General features: G+C 40.4%; 3 protein-coding genes across 7 annotated transcripts; 2 read left to right on the top strand and 1 right to left on the bottom strand.

The window, feature by feature from the left end:
• Positions 1 to 8,062: 8,062 nt before the first annotated feature.
• On the top strand, positions 8,063 to 12,603 carry LOC135611032 (uncharacterized). The gene is made up of 4 exons (XM_065106278.1): positions 8,063 to 8,684; positions 9,726 to 9,890; positions 10,782 to 11,266; positions 12,161 to 12,603. Exons 1-4 carry the CDS (start codon positions 8,378 to 8,380, stop codon positions 12,530 to 12,532), a joined length of 1,329 nt encoding a protein of 442 aa, XP_064962350.1. The 5' UTR covers positions 8,063 to 8,377; the 3' UTR covers positions 12,533 to 12,603.
• A 384-nt stretch (positions 12,604 to 12,987) lies between these two features.
• Positions 12,988 to 15,223, bottom strand: LOC135611030 (uncharacterized). Of its 4 annotated transcripts, none has more exons than XM_065106275.1 (2): positions 14,751 to 15,223; positions 12,988 to 13,273 (listed from the first exon to the last, which is right to left on the bottom strand). In XM_065106275.1, exon 1 carries the CDS (start codon positions 15,206 to 15,208, stop codon positions 14,795 to 14,797), a length of 414 nt encoding a protein of 137 aa, XP_064962347.1. In that variant the 5' UTR covers positions 15,209 to 15,223; the 3' UTR covers positions 12,988 to 13,273; positions 14,751 to 14,794. The 4 variants fall into 4 exon arrangements, with proteins under 4 accessions (XP_064962347.1, XP_064962349.1, XP_064962346.1 ...); XM_065106277.1 differs by having other exon boundaries at positions 12,988 to 13,238; XM_065106274.1 differs by having other exon boundaries at positions 14,770 to 15,223.
• A 280-nt stretch (positions 15,224 to 15,503) lies between these two features.
• Positions 15,504 to 25,175, top strand: LOC135611029 (26S proteasome non-ATPase regulatory subunit 4 homolog). Of its 2 annotated transcripts, XM_065106273.1 has the most exons (11): positions 15,504 to 15,660; positions 15,781 to 15,894; positions 16,053 to 16,158; positions 16,691 to 16,805; positions 16,898 to 17,107; positions 17,185 to 17,497; positions 17,890 to 18,016; positions 21,954 to 22,057; positions 22,135 to 22,203; positions 24,312 to 24,399; positions 24,846 to 25,175. In XM_065106273.1, exons 1-10 carry the CDS (start codon positions 15,649 to 15,651, stop codon positions 24,360 to 24,362), a joined length of 1,221 nt encoding a protein of 406 aa, XP_064962345.1. In that variant the 5' UTR covers positions 15,504 to 15,648; the 3' UTR covers positions 24,363 to 24,399; positions 24,846 to 25,175. The 2 variants fall into 2 exon arrangements, 1 of the variants encoding a protein (XP_064962345.1); XR_010486408.1 differs by lacking the exons at positions 22,135 to 22,203; positions 24,312 to 24,399; positions 24,846 to 25,175 and adding an exon at positions 19,662 to 21,500.
• Positions 25,176 to 25,274: the final 99 nt, after the last annotated feature.

Below are 25,274 nucleotides of genomic sequence, written 5' to 3'. Positions count from 1 at the left end.
AGTGTAGGTATTAGATGGATTCAAATAACCGGCAAGTTTTGCAATAGAAGGAAGGGAAACAACGAGTAGGATGTATATGACATGAAAACTTCAAGGAGAAATATTCCACCAACCTAAAGCTCATATTTTAGATTCTGTGAGGAGTCTCTTTCTGACCTAAACTTGTCCTGGATAACATTTGATTGCCAAGTTAATTTAGATGGTTGGTGTTTGGCTGTTGTCATCTCATGCATCTTTGTCATTTCTTTGGATTAGGGGTCGAGTATGTCACGAGAACCACCAAAAGGTACCCTTTCAATCCACTGGAAAGTCTACATAAAGCTCATAGACGATGACTGGATCTCACGAGGACTGCATATTGCCGGAAAGGTGCGGTCAGTGATCTGGATATAACACATAGCTTGTATTCGTTCCAATATGGCTTATGCAACAATTGGTTTCTCTATTCATAATGCCAAAAGGCACCTCACAACTTCTTCAAAACCCACAATTTTGTGTTTTTTTGATGATGATGAAGTAAATTCGGCATATAAAAGTTTGTTTCAGACAGTCACTGTTGAGAACATATGAATCCTAAACATCCTGCCATGGTCTTCTTGACCTTCCCTCCATTCAACTTCCACTTCCTACCTGAACGTTCAAGAGTGGCAAATCTTGGAGGAGCCATTGATGCAAGCAAGCACTATCTGTCGTTCATTGTCTCTCCGTCCTGGCATCCTTATCCATGAACAGATTAAAGGCAAAGACACCTCCGGCTGATGCAAAAGGAAAGAAGCAAGGAAGGAAATCGCCTTCAAACAGTAAGATGAACTGCAAAGCCTTGTGCGAGGCTCGACTCCAGTGGGAGGTGACTTGAATGTCTCGTAAAAGGGAATCAAAAAGGAAAGACTGACGTCGAACTGCGTCTTTCACTTATCCATGCAACTTTACACCACAAGTCTGTCACCAACCGACGTATAGCATGGCGAACTGAGGTAAGCAACGACACATGCACGCAGATCCTTCGTCGTTGATGTGACGCCCTAGCAGCACGGAGCACTGCAAGAACTTTCTGCTAAGTGACACTTCCAAAAAAGAACAGATATATAGTTATACTTTCTTAAGAGGTTTTGATTCAACTTCACACGTCAATGTTAGGTGTTCAAGTGCACTTGAATTTGCAAAAAGCTAATCACAGATACATCTCGGAACTCTCTCGCTCTCTTATGAAAAAAATGTTGGAGAATAGTTTTTGAATTGGACAATCAGTAATTCCAAGGACTTAATCAGCATGAATTCAATCAACTGCGTGATGCAAGATAAGCTAAGTGCCATGGTTGTGATATGTCATGTAAACCTTCGACGGTCAAAGTGTAGGAATATCCTTGCTGATGTGAGGGACTGAAGTGGCAAGCCGACATAGAATAAAGAGGTCGGGTAGAGGAACGAGAGTCTGAAGTCTAGGATGATCTAGCCTTAGAATAAAGAGGTCGGGTAGAGGAACGGGAGTCTTCCTTGCTACGGGGTCATCTCTCGGGCTATCGGTGGTTCTGCACAATAGGTTTGCACCGGGGGTTTCTCAGCTCGACCCCTCTAATGCTTAAGTTAGCACAAGGCAGAGAGAGAGAAAAACAACAATATAAATTGTGTAAATGAAAGAGTATTGAGAGGTTAGTCTAGGACATAGTTTTTATACTAAGCCTCGAGCGATCTCGACATATATTTAATCAAGACCTCTCATATTTTGCATAGGCACTCATGAGGGTGTCGGGTATGTTGTTATTAATGATCGTTAGTTTTCATTCTTTTATTATCTTTTAGTGCATGGAGGGAAAAGAGCTGGAGGGTACTAATGTTATTCTTATCATTCTGGAAAATATTTTGAATTGGATAATATTATTATATATTTTTAAGATTTATTAAACACAAAAAATCAATCATTTAAAAATAATGAAAAAAGGAAAATATTTTTTTTATTAAAATCTATTAGTTAATAACACCGGCTAAACCTATTAGTGAGAGGTAATTAATGGAGGTCTTAAGATGAGATCGGTGATTGAGTGCTGACAAAGGTGGTAAACAACCTGCTTCAGTAAGATGTCGAAGTTATCCACGATGGAGACAATATACCTATAACTAAAGCTATCACATTGCTTTTCTGATCGTGGGGATGACACTTGACACTATCTTAGCTTTTAAGCTAGGAACATGTGGTCTCTATTTGCAGTATAAGAATAAGTAACTTATCTTTGATAAGCTACGTGATAAGTGTAGAATAAATTAAAATTTTTATTAGATAAATAGGTAGTTTACAACTTGACAAGGGTTACATTGTCGGTTAATCATTATCCGATATGTCACCATCACGTCGAGTCCAAGTAGCCTTCCATCCATCGGTTGTTCACGTACACAAGAGTCAAAAGAATATCCCATCGAGTATTCTACCCTCATCTCCCATAGAATATTTTATGAAATATTTTGCCCACTACGATTAGGTATACAAATACATCTATAACCCAAAGGACTTACCTTTTTTACTACTTGCATCCACACTCTCAGACTTAAGATTACTAACTTAGATATCAGAGGGATCGGGTCAAGAAATCTCTCCCAACCTCGATCTGCATGTAGGTGGGATCTCGAGAGCTCAATATTTTTACCTTAGGTAATCCTACACATACGGGTCTGGACTACGTCAGACTGACTAAAACGTCAACGATATTTTCCTCTAGCATTTTGGTGCTAGGAGTGCTCGATACTACAAAAATATCACCTAACAACTATCTTAATAAACCCCCGAGCAAGGAGACCCTACTTCGACCGATAGTACTTTCACTTAATGGGGGTAGCAACCAACCTTTCCACATATGAATGCATCCATTTTAGTGCAAACATCGATGCGATACTGGTATGCATTCAATGAACCACGGGCAACCTCGAATCAATAGCTCATCTCCATTAAGTCGTTCTTAAACTTTATCTAGCAAGTACAGATACTAATGGGTATTATACAAAATGTTGCTCTGCTTTTATCTTAGCTAGCCCAACAAGTGATGCCACCATCTCAACCATGGTTAGCAGCTCAATGCCATTGTCATCGGTACCCATCGAGGTCCCCCCCCCAAACGTAATACCAATATCTCAAGAGCACTTGAGGCTCATCGAATAAGAGAGCACCCCACTCCCCAACCATGAACTTTAACAGACTAGCATATCGCCACTTCACTCCACTTGAATCTCAAACCCAATCAATAGATTCGATGGAAGATTTCTTGAGGATCTAACTATAACAAATGAACCAACGCTTGGAAGAGATACGGTGAGAATTCCAATAATCTAAAGGGGAAGGGTCAGCCAATCCCACATCGGGTCAATCGCCATTCACTAAGGATATCTAGGAGGAGTCGATTCTAGCCAACTTTTATCTCCCATCGTTGGAGGTCTTTGATGAAAGTATCGACCCACTAGAGCATATCACTATTTTCATGCCTAAATATCATTATATGACACTTTAGACACCTTGATGTATCATGCCTTTTTGACCATGTTAAGAGGCCTAGCACAAAAATGGTATGCCCATCTAAAGCTACTCTCTATCAGTTCCTTAGCTCAACTCACTAGGTAGTTCGAGTTTCACTTCCTCGGGAATACATGTTCGAGGTTATCGACAATAATACTTCTCGAACTTAGATAATGAGAGGAGGAAACACTCTCAAACTTTGCTGTTCGGTTCACCAATAAAATTTGAGGTGTAAGATGTTCATTTGTTATTTGTGATACCTTCATGATAGGACTTGACCCTCTCATAGTTTCTAGTCATTAGTAGAAAGGTCACTGATAATGGTACCGAAGGTATTCTAGAGGGTTATCAATATATTACTACTAAGGCAATGGTCTCGGGTTAACGTGAAGAGACTTGCAAAGACTAAGACAAGAGCAACTATACCTCACCTCGACCCTAAGGTCATTGCGATGAAGAAAAAACAAATGACCTGAGTTGCCTCACTCAAGGTCCGTGATGACCCCCTTACATGTGATTAGAACTGAATCTTTTTATAGATAAAAGTAAATGGATTCTTAAAGACCCTTAATCAATGAAGACTCTGTTGGCAAAGAGAGATAGATCCAACTACTACTTGAGAAGAAACGAGTGCAACTCATCAATTTTCTAGGGAGAACACTAAGGTGTTTGCATGGTCACCAAGAGATATGCCAGGAATCAACCTAGATGTAACCCAACATCACCCGAACATCTTTTTCGAGGCATGTCCAGTTAAATAAAAGCCTCACAAGTTTGCTCCTAATGATAAATCAGCTATTTGTATAACTATGGAGGGTAGGGATTTGCCCTTGCATAAGTTAAACATTAACCTTAGTCTATCCCCTCTTTTCTCTAAAGAGAATCTAGAATTTTAGAGATCTTTTGAAGGACAATGGACACACCCTTTCTCGAGACAACTCTTTGGGTTCCTCACCCTTTCGATGGTAGGGCACATTTTGTAGGGAAATCTAGGGAGGCGACATCACATGCATAGTGGAAGAACATAAAAACAAAATCTCTAAATTTTCTAAAGATGTGTTCGTCGTCGTGTGAAGATTGGTGTGCAAAATCTATGAAACTTAAAACTACATATATTAAAGATTGTATTGCCCAGGAAATTATATATCTCTAAATCCCTATAGATCCGTAGGAGATGGTGAAGGAGGTCAAGCACACTCCTCTCTAGCGGTGATCCATACAGTAAAGCTACAACGATGCTCCTCAAATCTCTAGGCCTATTATTTGAGGAGGAAAAGGGGATGAGAATAGTAGATGACAATCTCTAGGCCTATGAACCATTGGTTCCCTTCTATTTATAGAGGTCTCCTATCAACATAACCCTAATGGATCCTGTCATATTGAACATTGGATTTCTATCCAACTACCCAAGCCTCTTAGATTAGTGGATCTCTATCCAATAATATCTCATTAGCTCTTATTAGATCTCATTCATAGGATCCAATAATTTAGGAGCTTATTGGATATCCAATAAGATATAAGTTCTAGCGAATATCTAATATTCGAACTTCTACTCATCGCAACGCCTATCAAATATGTGTAACCCTCTAAGCCCATATCGAGCTGACTGTGAGTCATACCTATCAAAACTCCTTCTGACTCAGTGGATTATTATCTCTATAATAATCCACTCGATTCATCGATTGCGGGCGTACTAGGCCACTACGCCACAATCCCTAAACGATATAGGAGAATCCAATCTATTTAACCTATTTGTCCTCAGTTACCGTATACTTATATTCCCTCATCCATCTAATATCTCGGAGACTGTATACTAGGAATGGTACTGTCATACCTATATGGTTTCTACTTGAGTTTTGCTCTAATCAGATTCTCCCAAAGAACTCTTTCTCTCTCAATCTGAATGACCTTGGTCAGGGATTTGTTTGAGCAAAAATATATGAGATATTCCTCTCATTACACTAAGAATGAATGATCCTTTATCAATACTCAATACTCCTCGTAAGGTTGACTACCACTCCTGATGATTGGCTATGTTAGATATGTAACCTCTAGACCTATAAGTCTAGTATCAAAGAGTGAAGTACTCATACAGGACATCCTTGGTATCTTAAGTCTAAGGACCAAATACACCACTGGAACTATGGAATTGCTGTCTAACGATAAGACATCATCAACCATCTAGCATTTCGTAAGTGGATCAATCAGTAAACTCATTCTCCAATGAACACTTGTACTATATCTCTAATGTTCTCGCATAAGCAGTTATAAGACTAGTTGCATCCATCATATAGATGAGTATATAGTACATAAGTCTATCTGGTTATCTCGATGTCTCTCTAGAGTAACATATAGCCGGGATTATTTATGATGTATGTTTAAAGGTGAATCAGTTTCATTATCGTGATCTCATCACGATTCGATTCTCATTGCATAGATCCATGAACATCATAATATATTCAAGCAATAGACATTATAACGTAATAAAATATCAAATAATTATAGTAAACAAAAAGATTGTGTGTCAAGTCACACATGTCATCACTCACGTGATTGACTTGTAGGGCACATATGACTAGCATATTCCTCATGATGATCTCCTACTTCTTCCTCGGCTTGTCGGTGCTAGCATAATGGCCAAACTGACTTGGGCTTGATGCCTCAAGTGACAGCTCATAGACAAGTTGGAGCTAAAGAGGCCATTGTCATGCTCGAAGAGGAGCCAAGCACTTTCCTATTCAAGGAGTGCAGATTCATACTTGTAGATGATCAAAATCATTAGGCTTTAAAAAGAGGGGTGAGGTGAAGTAATGAGAGGTTTGGGTCATATCTTAAGGAGCCGAGCTGAGATCTACGTCAATCAGTCGGTACTTATCTATCTTCTGAATGACCTTAGAGAAAAAGAGTATATCTCTCAACCGAAGTACTTGACACATCTTCTTGTCCAACAAAGGGGGGGGGGGGGGGGGATTTATCTATGTAATATGTTGATCATGCGAAATTGAACCCTAAATCTTAATCAGAATTTACGAGGAAGAAGCGCTCCTTCTAACTCTTATGGCACCCCCATGAGTGGCTAAGCAATAGCCACTTCTCCTATTGTATATTCAAAAATAAGTCATGAAAAATTAATAGGTCAGAGTAATATTGTCATACTAGTATTCTCCGTTAAACACTATTATATAGTACTATGAGTTGGGTGTCATTTGAGAGGGTGATGTCTTCCACCATTATAGACAAGACATTATCATCAGGTGGAGGAAAAGACAAAGTCCTGCCTCAAGGGCATCGTAAAACAAATAATGAGACTCGGATGTGAGGTCAAATAAACGTTGACTATGTTGGGAATCTTGTAAGTCAAATTTAATTGGGATAGAATATTTAGCCGGCAAGTGATCTAAAAGTGGTGCACTCATCACTGAATCATAGTCATATGAGTTTTTTATGGACTCTTAAATCTCAAAGAATCTTTAGGTTCACGAGAAATGCCTCCCCTAACGAAAGGAAGGTCGGGACCTCTTTCGCTCTTGAGTTGTCCAAAGATAGAACATGGACCTCGACCATCGAATGACCATTAGATAAGGAAAAGCTTATATAAGAAAGGATAGATATCCCGACCTACGGAGATGAAAGAGCACAATAATAGAAGACCAATTTGGAATGAACCTCACCCACAAGATAAAGGGAGATTTACATAGAGGGAGCCAATCTCTCCCCTTCCACAATTGAGACAAATTTTTCTTCGGGACAAATCCGAAGAGATGCTACCTGATAAAGGACAAATCATAAAGAGGTGGGTTATCTATGTAATATGCCGATCATGCGAAATTAAACCTCCAATCCAGAACTTACGAGGAAAAAATACTCCTTCTAACTCTTATGGTTAGAAGGGGGCTCCACTAACTTTGAAACCCTCATGAGTAGCTAAACAATAGCCACATCTCCCCTTGTATATTAAAAAAATAAGTCATGAAAAATTTATATATCTAAGTAAGATTGACACACCAGCATTGTTTATTAAACATTGTTAAATAACATTATGACACTATCAAGTATAAATTATAATTTTTGCTGAGTATAAGATATCGAATATGTAAACTAAGTCAGTGGTATCTTTAATAAATATCACTTTGACAATAAAGTAATATTGAGTTTAGATGGTTCCAATAAATCAGACAAGCTCCTAAAAAAATTTTTAATATACGTGGGAAATACAGCTAAGGAGTTCTTGTTATAAAGGATTTAAGAATCATTGCCTCTAAGATCATGGTCCATTATTGTTCCCAAAACAAATCAAAGCAGTAGTAGTGAAGTGCGTTGAATCTAAGAGATGCCTTGATTGGCTTAACCTGTTTTAAGAGCATATGGTGTCAGGGTGTGTCGAATCCGGGATATGCCTTGATTAGCTGATCTAGTCTAGTAGCACATGCCATTGATCACATACCATCAACATGGCCTCAGGTTGTCGATGTGTCGATTGTGTATTATCAACATGATATCAACCATATCTCATCTTTGTAGCCTTGAGTAGTCAGTTTGTCAATCTCGTCTCGTCCACATGTATCGATCAAGTCATTAGTCACCTATCAATAGATAATATTAAATCGTTTAAACTAATATAATATTTAAAATAAATTTTATATTGTATTTATTTTCCATCATTCTGTTTTAAAATTTTATTTTTAATAAATTTTCCTTCCACGAATTTTACTACGGGAATTGCTTGTTTAGATCGAATCGTGCTCGGGTTAGGAAGGCCGGACGCCGATCCCGGAGGTGGTCTCCGTTGTTGTGACGATCTCGGTTTCCGCAACCTTTGTTCTCGTGACCGCATTTTTCACGCTTCGGCTCGGTGGGGTTTCTCCGGTCCGGCGCGCCATGGATCTTCTCTGGAACGCCTACGGCGTCCCCTCCGATCAAGAAGAAGACACAGGCCAACGCCAACGCCAACACAGACCCCTGCAGCGCCCTCTGCCTGCTCCTAAAAGGTTCCGATCGGAAGCATATGTTCCTCCTCAGAGTCCCTCCCCACCGCTGGTCTTGCCGCCGGAGCCCTCCGGAAGATACGTATCGAAGAGGGAGAGGGCGATCTTAGCGGCGGCGGCGGCGGCGGCAGCGTCGTCGACTGCTTCCGCTCCTCTGCCTCCACCTCATCTGCATCCTTCCACGAGTGTCGTGTCTCCCGGTATCTTGATCCCCCCCTCCCCCCGCGTTGTTCTGCGCTTGCCTACTGCTTGATGAAATGTTAGAGAGAGATGTTTGAGTAAGCAACACATCAAAGCTCTCCTTTGTTGAGCAACACGTGAGGGGAAACACTACAATCGTTAGTGAACTCACGTGCCGTGGCCGAGGAGTCAGCACGGCTTGGTCCACGGGTCGATGTCCGGAGTTCCCGTCGGCCGGGGGGTGTCCCTCGATCGGTCGGAGGAAGCCGGTTCGGGGATGGCCGGGTTCCTGCACACAGACCCGGGTCGGGAGATTCCCGACTTGGGCCCCTCATAGATTAAGTGGTTTTGTCTTCTTTTTTCTCTCCCCTGGCCAGATGTCGGCTGGGGCTTTCATGCTGTTGTCCGAGGATCGATTGTACGTGGACTTAGTGTACCAATTGACCCCCCCCTCCGGCGAGTTTGTACCTTCGTGCAGCCGTTGTCCGGTATGCGCGGAACGGCGCCATGTGGCGCCGTCTCGAGCTTTTCGGAACGGGACTTGCCAACTGAACGCCTTATCATACGGGCCTCAGCGGGATGTGGGAGGAAGGCAGCCACTTGTGCTGAGTCTGCTGGGGTGTAACGTGACGCCTGGTGCATGTCTCAGGAGCTCGCATTCACTGATGACGTGACCGAGGTCCAAAATATGTCTTATCAACAATAGTATCTCTTTTGTTTCTCTCTTGCTACGTTCTGTAGAAAAATATTTCCAGATATCCTAATTTTGCTATGAATATCTGATAATTAGTAACTCTCAAATTGATTGCAAGGGTTTTTCTTTTGGTTGTTTCTAACATCACAAGCCTCGTCTATGTTTGTCCAATCTTGACTTTTGATGTCGTTGAACTATTGTAATCTCAGCGTAGAACAATCTGAACTTTGCTTATGCCAATTTTATGATGCTTTGGCTGCATTAATAAAGAAATAGAGCTAAACCTATTTCAATCTGATTAGATGTTTCTACCACTTCTTCTCTAGCATAGTTACTGTCTCCTATTTTGGTTGGTCTTCAATTGCAGTTGTGGGATCAATTTCAGACTCAGATTTGCCATCAGATATATTGACATTTTTGAAGTGTCAAAGGAAGGGCCTTGCTGGGAGACGTGGGATTTCTACAAAACTCGCTGTTTCCTTAGATGGTCACCGTTCTGCTGTCAATTCTTTACAATGGTCTAAAAGTCATGGTTTGTATATCTGATTTTGCAAATTTTTCTCGAAATTTCTTATATTATATTCACCTGGTTGGTTTTGATGGACATTCTGATTGTACTATAGCTGAATATATACTGTCGGGTTTACGTACAGTTCCACTATGATGATTCTAAAAAACTTAATCAATCATCTTCTTATTTAGCAGATGTATGTTTTTGTTCCTTCCATATTATAGTTGGAGATTATAATATCATGGAGATGGCTATCATTTTCACTTGAAAATTCACTTCTATCATTTTCATGGACATGGCTTTTGCTTTTTTTCTCATTTCCCATCAACGTGACTTGTCTGCCCTTTCAATAGTAAAATGTGGATTCCTTTGTATCATACTTACTATGACATAGTGGATTTCAATTAACAAGTATTATCTGTTGGGCATAAAACATCTTAAGGAATTAACATTTGTTTAAAAACAATGTTTGATTCTTAGTCATGTAAAAAACAAAATATTGTAAAAAAGTGTGGGTAAAGGGCATCTTAATCATTATCAATACATAATGACCATTTCCCACCCTGGAGTTATTAAACCCTGACCAAATCTGCCGATACCATTGGAAAACCAGGAACCGAGTTGTTAATTGGACCATTATGTATTGATATTGACCATAATACTCTTAAATGTATACTTTTATTTTTTTTCCTTTCGAGGATATTTTAGTCTTTCTAGAAAAATCTGATGCCTTCTCAAAGCATTCATTACCTGAACCCCCCCTCTCTAACGGTCCCTCTCTCATCGTTACCCATGGTTGAGCATTGTGTGATACTTCTATAGCTAATTTTAACAGGGTACACATTTTGTTTACTTTAAATTGGCCAGTCACTATTATCTACTTTTTTGCTATTAATAAGTTTAGCTAAACAGGACATCTTCTTGCTTCTGCTGGAATGGATCAGACAGTTAATGTATGGAATGTTTGGAGCAGAAATCAGCAGAAAGCCCGTGTTTTCAGATGCCATAATGCAGCCGTGAAGGATGTTAGGTGGTCTTCTGATGGGTTATCTTTGCTTTCTTGTGGATATGACTGTTCATCACGGCTAGTTGATGTTGAAAAGGGAATGGAAACACAAATATTTAAAGAGGATCAAACTGTGGAGGTCATCAGATTCCATCCTGATAACTCAAGTCTATTCCTTTCTGGTGGGTCAAAGGGTCTACTCAGATTATGGGATATAAGAGTTGGGACGGTGGTAAAGGAGTATCTTAAAGGGCTTGGGCCCATACTTGATGCTGAATTCAGTTTAGATGGAAAAAACTTTCTCTGTTCCAGTGACACTACAAAAAGCCGTATTAGTGAGAACTCTATCATTGTTTGGGATGTCTTGCGACAAGTTCCTTTATCTAACCAGGTAACATTCTGCACTATCTTTTCTTTAACTCCTATCCTTATTAGTGGTCTTTGATGTCGTACGACTGTACTATAACTTCACCGTATATCTCTGATTTTTGCATATCAAATAACTCATTTTAGTGTTTGAAAATTTAATGGTAAATTCAGTTCTGGATGAGGGCTGGCTTCAAGCGATCATTTGAAATACTTGCTTGCTAGTTTGACAGTTTAAGAAATTAAAGGGTTTAGATACTGCCCCTTGTTATAGGGTGAAAGCAAAAAAGAAAATTAACAAACTGAAAATGAGATAATAAGAATGTTAAAGGATAAAATGTTCTGCAAATAAGATTTATGATCTCTTTGGATTGAAGAGGAGGGACACTAAATTTTAAAGTACCAATAGTGAATTGTCATCTTGACATTGGATGGTAACTATAATTTGCTGGATTGGCTATCAGGATTCTTCACAGGAAATATATGCCAATGTTTCTCGGTACCTGTAACATTGTCTGGAACTTGAAAACTGCCCTTGCAAATTTCATCAGTTCCTTTATTTTTTTTTTCTCATTCGAACTGGATTACAAACAGTCTATGCAAATTTAATATTTGTGTGCTAATGTAATAGTTGTTTCTTTCCTCCAAAAGCTGCACATAAAATATTTGCTAGTCTTCGTTGCAAACAAATGGTTGGAGAATGAACTAGATATGTTTCTGTACTTGATTAATTGTGTCATTCTATTGCATTAAAGGCTGTTGTCTTCAAGTTTTTGATGTCATTTACAATCTTCTATGAGAAGATGTTGCTGTGCAAGCTATTTAGGCACCATTTTGTTGCCATTGCATTTGAGTAGGCATTGTAATGAGTTAAACATGCTAATCCATCTAATCCTTATGTTTCTTCCATTGTTGTTAGGTTTACACGGAGGCCTACACCTGCACGTGTGTCCGGTATCACCCATCTGATTGTTGTTTCGTTGCGCAGTCCAATGGCAACTACATTGCCATTTTTTCAGCAAGGCCTCCCTTTAAGATGGATAAGTGCAAGAGGTACGAGATGCACGGTGTCTGCGGCTTCCCGATCAAGTGCAATTTCAGTTTGGATGGTGAGCAAATCGCCTCATGCTCGTCGGATGGTTGTATATACTTCTACAGTTACAAATCCTCGGAGCTTTTGAGAAAAATAAAGGCATTCGATCAGGCATGCATTGACGTTGCCTTCCACCCCTTAATGCCTGATGTCGTAGCTTCATGCAGCTGGACTGGGGAAATTTCTGTGTTTGGATAGATCCAATCTCTCTGACTACTATTTAAAAATCAAGAAGCTTATTATATTATGCCTGAATGATATTCTGGTTCTATGGATTGGCAATTTCAACGGATTTGGGAATAGAAAGCAACTCTCTGGGTTTAGGATTATGAAGATCCTAAAACTAAGAGTAAATTGTGCATGGAACTTAGGGTGGTATATATCGCTTATGATTATATATGCTCTTGTCTTCTCTAGCATTGGAATGATAAATTTGTGTATTTTACGGTCAAGCATAAAATGCCCTGAAAAAGCAAATTGTGATGCAAAACACAGAAATTATAAGCTCATATATATCAATCTTGCTTCGGAACCCATAAGAAATGTTAAAATTCGAACATTCTTTTAAAACCAGCGAATTCGTGTGTCTCATTTGGCCCCAGGCACTTCTAACACTTTGAAATGACTTGAACCACAAATTATAGACATTAGGAGAAGATAAACCAGTTCATAGACTGGCTGATGAAATATCTGATCCCTTCAAAGTACATTCGAGCAATGCATAGAACAAGTGTTGGGAATCTGATAAAAAGCATTGTTACAGGATTTGCGACTTGCAGAGCGTTTGGATCCCAACATCATAAGCAGTGCAACTGATTCAATTACAAGGCATAACATAAAATTCAGTCGTAATCATTGCTCCTAACATCTTCTTGACTGCAATCTTGTTTGATGACTATCGTCCCTGGTGAATCAGCAAGGAAAATAGACAACAACAACCTGAGAGTAAGAAGAGATATAATAATGAGATTGGCAAGGAAATAAACAGAAACTATATATTTCCTGTAGAATATGAGCCCAAGAGCCATTGACATAAATATATACAAATGATGATAATGATAATGATAATCAACCCACTGATACCAAAATTGTCAATCGACAAGTGCCTTAAGTCTATATAAAAACGTTAAGATGTGGAGAATGTCTTAATATTATCCTATGAAAAGTGACAGAAAATATGGTCATCAAGCACACATAGAGATAATTATGCACAAAAATCTTCAACAATGTGCAAAAGTTTATTCACAACTACAGCCAATGTAGCTTTGTGTTTAAAAGACAATAGTATGCTTCTTTAACACCACAATGAAAAAGAACCGAATAACAAAAAAACTATGTGCACAATTCATCCAAACCTTAGACAATACCAGAAAGAATATCACATACAGACATCATCCTTCTACTATTGAAAATATTGAAGATCAGAATAGAAGAGGATCAGAACAAGTTCATAGATTCTTTGTTCAAAGGATCAGAACATCCTTTGCTTGTGAATCAATACAGGCACAAAATACTGAAGACCAGAATAGAATAGAGACACATGTTAAAGCCCAAAGGTCAAGGTTTCCATTATCTTGAGAACTACCGGTACCAGAAAAAAACAAAAAAAAAGATACAACGAAGGAGATCATTGTAATCGGTGCCTTTCTATGATAGGAAGATACAACATTTTTTTTCAAAAATTAGATAGATGACTTTAGATCTGCTTCGGGAAGTACCATTGTGACACATATTAGCAAGCAAAAGAAAGATCGATAATCATAAATCCCTGAAGGATTCGTTTTGATTTTTCATTTACTCTTATTGGCAATGAGATCTGATGATAACAAGAGCTTCAAGGCTAGCACCACAATGCTATAGGAAAAAGTACCCCATCATCACAGTAATTGACTAAAAAGAACATACAACTCCTTGTTTGTATTTGTTAATCAGAGCATAGCATAATAGACTAATTCAGTTGCAGATTTCTTATTAGCATAATAGACTAATAAGAACATACAACTCCTTGTTTGTATTTGTTAATCAGAGCATAGCATTATAGGACTACTAAGATCCATGCTCATATGTTCCAACAACAAAGTTCTTCACATCAAGTTCTTCTTTCTAAATCAGTCTCAGAGCAATAGTTCATCTAAGTAGAACCTCAACAACATATCTTCTCTCTAATTGGTGATTTGTGTGTCAAATATCATAGAAACATGATCAGAAAGAATTAACCAAGTAATCCTGGTCTGAAAAATAAAGCATAAATTCTCCTCATAAAAGATTCATAACAAGGTAGAAAAATCCATCTTTAATCAAGGCGACATAGAACAGAAATAAATGCATATGAAAACCACAGCCAACATGTTCATGGAAACCTCAGAATCTAAATAGAATTCAACATGGGCCATTAAGACAAAGGAAAGCTTCAAACCCTAAAATTCTCATCGCACCCGAGACAAGAAGCGAGAGGATCGATCACTTGCAGTAGCGGTCAGCCTTCTTCTTGACCCTGTCGTCGAGCGCCTCCTCGATCGTGCGGGCGCTCGTGCGGGACTTGTTGGCGGGGTCGTAACCGAACTTCTTGGACTCCACGGGAAAGAGCTCCTCGTACTTCATCCGCTTCGCCGCGTCGATCGTGTACGCCTCTGCCCCGGCCGACGCCGACTCCCCGTCGGCGTCTTCCCCCGCAGCGAAGGGATTCTTTTCCGCGTCGGCTTCCGCCTTCTTCTTCTTCTTACGCTTCTTCTTGTCGACGCCAGCGACGTCGCCGCCCTTGAAGACGAGCCTCCCGGCCTTCACCTTCTTGTAAGCCTCCGACATCGTCCCGATGTCGGCCGTCTCGACACACTTTGCTCCCGTCTTCCTTGCCCTACGAAAGCCAGCCTCCATCGACCCACTAGGAACAACGATGCGCCGCCGTTAATGGGCTTTGGGCCAACTGTAGACCGGACCCATCATGGCCCCCGTCGTTGCCCGACCTCTAACTTTAGGCGATTGACCCAAGTCAAATCAACCAAATGGACCTAATTGAGCCGAATTAGTCGTCTCTATTACCATTGGGCGTGTAACGTTGACGCCATCATGTCCGAATTGTTCCCATGCAAATGGCGTTGGATTCGTGAGATCAGAAGAAAGCGTGGGTTTGGTTCCCAGAGCCAAGCTTGGTTGCTATATATTTACGCCCTTTAGCCCACTTCTTGGTCTTCAAAGCCTGGTTGGTTTGAGCCGCAAGCAAACAACAACAGAAGAGTTGGGTCTTGATCCTCCGAAGCTCTCTTCCTTTCTCCTGCCCCATCTTAATCCTCCTTCTCGCCCTTCGACGCATCGCCATGGTTCTTGAGGTCACACTTCTCTGGCCCCTTTAGATCTCTTATTTTCCTTTCTTTCCGCCGCCTCCTCTTTGCACGATCTCTACTTGTTGCTAGGGTTTTCTTTGAGTATTTTGGATTCGATTTTTGCAGGCCACGATGATCTGCATCGACAACTCGGAGTGGATGCGGAATGGGGACTACTCGCCCAGTCGATACCAAGCCCAGGCCGACGCTATCAATCTCATATGCGGAGCTAAAACTCAGGTGATCGTCTCTTTCCCTTTCTGCAACGAAAGTTCTTGAGTCGAAGGTTGGAGCGGGTTCGATTTTGGGTTTTTGGAAATTAGGGTCTAGAGGCGTCTTCATTTGGGGTCCGATTGGTTGTAATGCGAATTTTGGAGTTCAAATTATTGTTTTGACAGTCGAATCCGGAGAACACGGTGGGTGTGCTGACGATGGCGGGGAAAGGGGTCCGTGTCTTGGTGACGCCCACGAGTGATCTTGGAAAGATCCTGGCTTGCATGCATGGTAGGCGTTTTTGCTGCAAAATCTTTCTTGTTCCCATACTTGGTCTGAACCTTTCATCATCGTGCCTATAGTTCGTTTATTATTCAACCTAACACCTAATTGGTCGGTTGTTCTGATTCCTTGCTGTCTATTGAAATCAGACAAGTAGAGCTTATGGTTAAGACATACACCTCTGATTATGATTTATGTGCTATAACTAGGAATTCAAATATTAGTGTCAATTGGTCAATCTTTTGTCGAGAAAATTTGATGACATCTAGGGATGATACTAGACTTGCTGAATGAATTTTGAGTCAAATGTTTTACCAATATGCTCTGTAGTTTGACCTTATTTTTAAAGATTTGCTCTGTGTGGTTGGTATTTGTAAGTGACACTGGTGATTTCAAATGCTTCTAAGCTATGTTAGATTTGTATTATAGCTATGCATGACAGAAATAGTATTTTCTTTTCTAACACAAGTGATGATTAACAAGAATTTGTATATTTGTATATTGCTGTCTTATCTATTTGTATATTGCTGTCTGTGTGTAGGTTTGGAAATCGGTGGTGAAATGAACTTGACTGCAGGAATACAGGTAGCCCAGTTGGCTCTTAAACACAGGCAAAACAAGAAACAGAAACAAAGAATCATAGTTTTTGCTGGAAGGTATCCTCAAAATCATTCTGATTTCTTTCTTTCTCCCTGATGTTACTTATACTAGTTTGCATATTTTTAATACTTATTTTGGATATATCAAGTCCAATCAAGTATGACAAGAAGACATTGGAGGCAATTGGGAGAAAGTTGAAAAAGAACAGTGTTGCTTTGGATGTTGTTGATTTTGGAGAATCTGATGATGGGAAACCTGAAAAGTTGGAGGCCTTGGTTGCTGCTGTGAACAATAATGACAACAGTCACATAGTTCATGTTCCACCTAGTCCAAGTGCCCTTTCTGATGTGCTTATCAGGTTTCTGTGGTGATTTGTGAAATTTCATTATCACGCTCTTTGATCCATGATTTATAACTTGTTTGTGTCATTTACAGCACACCTATTTTTACTGGAGATGGGGAAGGTGGGAGTGGTTTTGCTGCTGCAGCGGCAGCAGCTGCAGCTGGTGGCATGTCTGGATTTGATTTTGGTGTGGATCCTAACATGGATCCTGAATTGGCCCTGGCATTGAGGATCTCCATGGAAGAAGAAAGAGCAAGACAAGAAGCTGCTGCAAAAAAGGCTGCTGAAGAGGCTGCTAAACAGGAGAAAGTAGGGGAGCAAGCTTCAAGTTCCCAGGATGCAGCTATGACTGAAGCAGTTGACACTTCAGCTGTTGTGGCTGATGATAAAAAGCAAAATTTAACGGTGTGTTCTTTGTTGTACCAACCTTTAATTCTCATTTAATTAGCCTTTATATCTTCTTTTTTGAACCATTTTGTTTTTTACAAGTGTTGATGAGCTGTAAAATTGTCAAATCTTATACCTTTAATGTCAAATTTTCAGTTTTAATAGCCATAAAAATCTCTGAAGTTCTTAGCAACTAGTAACTTTTAGGCAAATGCAATAGAAATTAGTGTAATAGTTTAAGAGGAGTTTCAACTTTATAGTGAACAAGTTGAGTTTTTTGAATAAAATATTTTCTTTTATGGTGGATTCTTTATGCTATTTGATCTGTTCTTACCACGTTGTCTCTCATATCTTAGAGTTTACACAAAAGAACGACTAGTTATACTTGAATGCACTTGAAATGTTAACAGGATGATGAGGCTGCATTGCTAGAACAAGCTCTTGCAATGTCCATGGATGGTGCTAAGTCCACCAGTGTGGATATCACTGATGCTGACATGTCAGATGCTACGGCAGAAGATCCTGAATTGGCATATGGTTAGTCCTATAGTTAGTTTCTGTTACCTTTAAATTACCATCGCAAAATTTTGTATCTATCTTGTTCTCTGTCTTTATGGTGATTATATATGGCTAAATACTAATCTCATTTTGCTTCTACATCTCTATGGTGATTATATACAACTAAATACTAATCTCACTTTGTATGATACAAATGCTGTTGCTACTTTTTGAATCTACCTGAAGATAGACAGAGCATGCTTATTATCTATTTCTTGTCGCAATTATTTTTTGTCAAATTAAAATGTTTGGGAAATTAGTAAGACATAATAGATGGTTTTGTTCCAAGCATGATTTGTGGGATTAAACAATCTTGATCCAATTTAGCCAATTTATATTGGGACTGGCTGCGCCAATCTCAATTCTTTTGGGGATCATGAAGCCCGGTTGCAAAGTACGAGAAGTGATTGGTCCCTCTAATCGTTGTTGATATGTGGTCAATCTCAGCAATTCAGTTAGTTACTGACTGATAGGCCAGATTTGGCTGATCTTTTTTATCCCAGCTGATTTCTGCCTAATCTTGCCGTGTGGTGTCTTTTTCGGATGTTGCAGCTGATTCCAACAGAACCTGTTGATTATCTGATTTACCCGATATAACCCTATTTCATGATCTGATTTTACCTGTTTGACTAATCCAAGACCAATCCAAATTCTAAGTCCTACTGTTGGTTCTGAACCAGTCTTGATTATGTGAACCTTGGTTACAACCTGTCTTTTCCATGAAATGGATGTGACGGCATTATTGTATACTAGGATTTATTTTTCATTTGTCTTGATTTATTTTTCATCATCTCTAGCATTTAATTATTGTTCTGGGATATGTATGGTGCTATTTCATATGATTTCTGCATTGGAGTGGTTAATCTTATTGACAAATTTATTAGCTAAAAGTATTTTTTTGGCCATCCATGCTTTGGTGGTTAAGAACACTTGAAAACCCTTATGGTAGTTTCATATGAATTCAGGTTTAAACTGGTTGAACTTACTTTTCTTTTACAAATAGGTTGTATATTTAACTCTATGTACACTTGTTTCCTAGATGGGAGTTACTAGGCCATGTTGTTGATTTATTATGCTCCATGATTTAGTTATCGTAATCATTGTTTTCCATGATTTAGATGTGTTCGGGATTATAATTTTCCTTGTTATGTGCCTTCCTTTTTACCTTATGGTACCTATAACCATCCATCTCTTTCCAGCATCTTCACATTGAAAAGAAAGCATTTCCTGACATGAGCCCTTCGATTAGAATTTGTTAAGTTACATTTTTCAAGATGTAACTGTTTGCTGTTCTTATAAGGGCCAGTTTGCACAAACGGAAAGGCTCTGGTTGAGCTTGAGTCTTTCTAGTTGATTCCGACTGTGTTTTAGTGATAAGGTCAAGAAATCACCAAACTTGTTTTGGATGTCTGAGACAGATATGAATTAGATGTTTGATTCGAGAACCTCACAGGGAAGTGCTTGGGGTTCTCTTCTAATCTAGAAGACTAGATGTCACTATATTGGTGAAATAGCCTGCTACAGAAAATCTTCTGTTGCATGTATTTTGTTCTGTTTGTTATACTTTTGCTAATTGCCAGGTGACTAACTACATGGTGCCTGTTATGGTAAATAACTTTTTTAGCCGTGGTCTCGGGGTCGACGCGGCTCGTTCAGGGGTCCGAATGGCGGGGATCTCGGGCAGACGTCCCTCGGGGTCTCCCGGTTGGGATCGGTTGTTCGGGTCGGGAGGAAACTCCGCCGCAGCGCCGGGAAGAGGTGACACCGTCTCGCACCTGCACACAGGTCGGGCCGGGAGCTCGGCCAGACCCCTCCTACGATCAAGTTAGAAGACATGGAGGGGAGTTTTTCTAGTGAAGAAGTGTATTTTCAAGTGTCTTCCCCCCCTCGTTTAGAACTCGGGGGTATTTATAGATGAGTTTGATGTTACCTGATGTGGCTGTTTGCAGGGGCAGGACAGTACCTCTCGTGGCGTCTGACATTGCCGCTGGGGTTGCGTGGAGAACCGGGCTACCGCAGGGTATGGGCACGCCTCGGTCGACGTGCTCTGCCTCGGTCGAGCGCACGGAGTCAAAGCTCCTCGGGTAGTGCGTTCGCCTGGTGTGGCTGACGTCGTGGCGTGTCACGTCGAGGAGGTGGCCTCGGCCGAGGGATACCATTTTTTCCCTTATCATATTCCCCCCCCGAAAGGAGCTATGTATCGGTTGTCACGCAAGGGGAGTCCGATGCATGGCTTCTGTCTCCAGGTGGGCTGGCCGTGCGGACGCAGTTTCGGGGAGAACGGAGCCGAGGGGCCGAGGAGCGCGACGCAGGCGGGCTAGCCGCGCAGGCGTGGTCTCGGGTGGCGTAAAGACGAAGAGCCGAGGAGCACGACGCAGGCGGGCTGGCCGCACAGGCGTGGTCTCGGGTGGCATAAAGCCGAAGAGCCGAGGAGCACGACGCAGGTGGGCTGGCCGCGCAGGCGTGTCTCGGGAGCATGGGGCCAAGGAGCACGACGCAGGCGGGCAGGCCGCGCAGGTCTGTCTTGGGAACATGGGGCCAAGGAACACGGCGCAGGCGGGCTGGCCGTGCAGGTGTGGTCTCGGGTGGCGTAAAGCCGAAGAGCTGAGGAGCACGACGCAGGCGGGCAGACCGCGCAGGCGTGGTCGCGAGGGCCATGCGGCCGAGTAGCACGACGCAGGAGGGCTGACCGCGCAGGTGTGGTCGCGTGGGCCATGTGGCCGAGTAGTACGGTGCAGGCGGACAGACCGCGCAAGTGCGTCTCGGGCATTATGCGGCCGTGGAGGTAGGCTCGGGCCGAGAGACAACTCAGGCGGGCAGGCCGCGCTGAGGTGAACTCGACAGTGAATGGTCGAGAAGCTCAGCACAAGCAAGCTGCGGCCGAGTGACACCGCTCAGGCGGGCAGGCCGCTCTTAGGGGAGCTCGGCAGCGTGCGGCCGAGGGACTCAGTGCAGGAGGGCCGACATCGCCGGTGTGTCTCGGGAACATGGGGCCAAGGAGCACGACGCAGGCGGGCAAGCCGCGCAGGTCTGTCTCGGGAACATGGGGCCGAGGAACACGGCGCAGGCGGGCTGGCCGCGCAGGTGTGGTCTCGGGTGGCGTAAAGCCGAAGAGCCGAGGAGCACGACGCAGGCGGGCAGACCGCGCAGGCGTGGTCGCGAGGGCCATGCGGCCGAGTAGCACGACGCAGGCGGGCTGATCGCGCAGGTGTGATCGCGAGGGCCATGTGGCCGAGTAGCACGACGCAGGCGGACAGACCACGTGAGGTGGAGTTGAGCAGTGCATGGCAAGGGTATGGGCACGCCTCGGTCGAGCGCACGGAGTCAAAGCTCCTCGGGTAGTGCGTCCGCCTGGCGTGGCTGACGTCGTGGCGCGTCACGTCGAGGAGGTGGCCTCGGCCGAGGGACACCATTTTTGCCCTTATCAGTGCCCATTTGACCATGTATTAATGACACTTAAATGGTAGATAATCTTCTCTACGTCCTAGAACTCATGGTATTATTGATGTCATGTTCTTTTCTATATTGCAGTTTGGGAAATACTTTCAGAAAGATATAAACTGTTACAGAGTTGAATATATATTGGGTGAACTCTACCGTAACAAACTTGGTAAATTGATACTACCTGAAATATATGATTAAATTTTATGCCCAACTGATCTTTAGATGATTTCAAGACAATAATAAAAAAAGCAAGGAACAAGGGACAGGTAAAGGGGGGGCTTCGGTATTTGAGCCAAACTAATCTAATATCTTCTCCAAAAGATTATTTGCTATTTCCCGTTCGGTTTCACAACTTTTACTTCTTTGGATGCATTACCTTGCAATATCCTCTAGAAACACATTTGCAATTGTGTGCATTTTGTTTCAATAACTGCTTATGCAGATTTACAAAGTTTTACCCTATTGAATGCAGCCCTTCAAATGTCTGTTCAAGAAACTGCAAAAGACTCATCATCCCAGTCAGAGATGAGCAAGGTGCTTGAGGACCAATCATTTGTTTCATCTGTCCTAAACTCGGTAATATTCATTTTGCTGAAGTTATTGTAACTTTGAAGTAATTGTTCCTGCTATATATTAATAGCTTCTTCCCACAGCTTCCTGGTGTTGACCCCAATGATCCTTCACTGAAGGATTTTCTGGCATCTTTACAAGGCCAATCAGAGGTTTGTTTTGGACTGAAACTCCAAAACCTTTTATTGTTTTCAAGTATATTGATTATTGTATTGTTCTTGTTAAATACCCCCTTTTTTTAGTTTGATGTAAATGATAAAATTTTACAAGAAATTAGGTTCTAAAGATGGTACAAATAGTATTTACTCACTTGCTGAAGTGAGAGAAAAGATGAACAATATTCAGGTTATTTTTTGGAGCATGAATAATTAAGATTGAAGGGAGTCTAACAAGAAAAAATTAGGCCAAACGGGAAAGATGGTTATGATACTTTACCAAATTACTTCTCTCGACTATGTGGCCTGCAGATTCATATACAACCACATATACCAATGCATGAGCATGAAAATATGATCACATATATGGTACATGTTTCAACATTATTACCATTTATGTGTTTGTATTATTTTGATACTTTAAACTTGATTGATGATGTATAACTTAGTCGATACAATTAACTTCGTGAAGAGTAAGAATATCAGTCCACGAGTTTTTAATTTAGTTGTAGCATTTATCTATCTGCTTTTTCTTTTGTACTTGTTTATTTTTCATACAATTTTTATATTTGAATATTTGAAATGCATGTGCTGGCTTATACCACATATATACTGTTGTACTTGACCACCTGTATACTGTGACATCTCTTTAGAAATTGCTTGAGAGTAAGGATGGTACTAAAAGCTATTTGGATGGAAGGAAAATTAGGGTAAGTTAAGGGTCCTCTTCAAAAAATGAAAGCTGGTAGGTTATGTGACCCACTCTTTTCATGGTTGTATTAAGGAGCTATAAAAAAGGTTTTATTGAAGTTAGTAAATTATTATGAACTTAAAACTTGAGTCAGACTGAAACTCTTGAGACCGTTTGAACCAGAATTAATATGAACAATAAGTAACAAGAAGATCAACTGGAGAATATATTTACTTGCTTGGTAGTGGAACATTTGAAGTAAGGATGCTTGTTGTCATGAAAACAATGTGGACAAAAACCACAGTCAATCATAATATATCTATATTGTAAGTCAGCTCAAAGTCTTAACTGTTTTTCACTAATGATGCATGGCATATTTAGGATGGAATTACATGCAATCAAGTATTTCCTATGGATTTTGTCTATTGATTTCGGTGAACCGGGGGCAAACTTTATTTAGAGTTCTGGAACTAAGCTTCAGAAGCCATAGTTCAAAATTAAGTAGGATTAAGATAGAATATATGAGAATGTAATTATAAACAAAGGAAAATGATGGCATTGCTCAACAGGTGATCAAGTTAAGAAAAAGAAAACGTTTACTAAATAAAAGAATGATAGTTAAAGTGAAGAGTTGAATTTGCTGTGTTTTGTGATTGTTGTAATCCTCCAATTAGAAGAACAATTATATATAGTTGAATTTGCTGTGTTAATATATTAAGAAACAAGATATCCAAAAGTTGTTATTAAGGATGTGAGGATGTTGAGATGGATGCTAGTGTTGTAAATTAATTGAAAGATAATAATAATGATTTTTAGTGGTAGTTTGGAGGTTTTTCCTGGTTGTGTTGAATCTTTTTAATCCACCAATAAGAAGCAGTAAATAAATTTAGGATAGAAATTTTAATAGAGAGATAAGAAGCTTAAGCTGGCTTGTTTAGAGGTGATATATAAGAATAGGATGGCCCCCTTGAGTCCTCTATGAACTAAGCTGTTCATGAATATATCATATGCATTCATTAACTGTGCATGATTTCTAGTTTCTAAAACTAAATTGAAAGATATAATGTTTGATGCATAGTTTCTAAAATAAAATTGTAAGAAATAATATAGATGCCTTCTCTTAGACCCTAATTTGGTTTGGTGATTTTTATGAAATTTTTTTCTGGAATTTTGTTCTAGATTTTGTCCCTACTTGAAATTAGGTGGCTTCAATATTCCAATTAGTTGCACAAAGTACATTTGCGTTTAAAGTACCTAGTAAGTGATGTACTCATGAGTGTTCTTGTACATGACCCTTTTTTTCCTGCTAAGCTGCTTTGGTTGTTATTCCTGTGCTTTTATTTGCAATTGCATGTGTTTCTAACACGTGAAGCTCTGATGCTGAACCTGGTGTTTGTTTTGCTTGTATTTTCAGACCCAGCAGAAGCAAAAGGAAGACGAGTCAGAAAAAGGTGGTGATAAATAAAGGATTAGTTTAGGCTGCTTATGCCTTGTTATCTGAGGTAATAATTGTTGTTTAGATCTTATCTCAAAACTACTTCTGGGTTTATTTGTAGTCTCCTGAACCTTCATAACGATTTTGTTTCCTTTCTAGTGGCATATTCTTATACCTTAAAAAGGAGTTGTGAGTAGATTTAACATGTTTGAATATCTCTAGCTGCTTCCTTTTTTTTTTTTAATTCTGTAATGAGGACTTTGGAAAAACAAAAATCTCACGAACATTGTTCAACAACGGCAGAGATAATGTGCTGATATTTATGTATCTGATATTGCACCGAGTTGTAAACCTTGCACATTCCTTCATGCTTGATGCTTCGCTGAACTCTTTTCTGCTAACCAGCATGCTACATGTCACCATCATCTCTCCAATCTTTTTCAGTAATCTCAAAGTTCATCGTTAAAAACTATAACTGCTACAACCCCTGTGTTAACTTTGTTTTACTTGCAGAACAATTATCTTTCTTTTGGGTGCCACTAGTTTCTTGTGGCGGTGGACCGAGGGCCTGCATTTTCTTTGGAGCTCGAATTTGTACTGTGACATCTCTATGGCCTGTGGAATATCCAACATTTTATATTCAGGGATGTTTCTTTTTATGCTACTTGTATCTGATTCTCTTCCAACTCAGTATCATCTCTGGTAAACAACAATGCCTAAGGTTTCCCTGCGTGTTCTATTACAGGTCTCCTTTCATGATTAGGAACATGTCTGTTGATATACTTAAAAAGATTTTAGTTTGTTCTCGTTGAGTTCCAATGGTAAAGTTGCATTTTCTTTTAACTTGGTTGGTTGTGATTTATTACCTAAATCCAAGCTTTGGCCTCATGTTAGGGTTAATCAATGGGAGTGGATGTGATCTTTTGTGTATGTATGTATGTA

The sequence above is a fragment of the Musa acuminata genome, chromosome BXJ2-4 (genome assembly GCF_036884655.1).
Source record: "Musa acuminata AAA Group cultivar baxijiao chromosome BXJ2-4, Cavendish_Baxijiao_AAA, whole genome shotgun sequence".
NCBI classification, from domain to species: domain Eukaryota; kingdom Viridiplantae; phylum Streptophyta; class Magnoliopsida; order Zingiberales; family Musaceae; genus Musa; species Musa acuminata.
The sequence above is the reverse complement of the archived record's forward strand: the minus strand, read 5'-3'. Positions and strand labels throughout refer to the sequence as shown.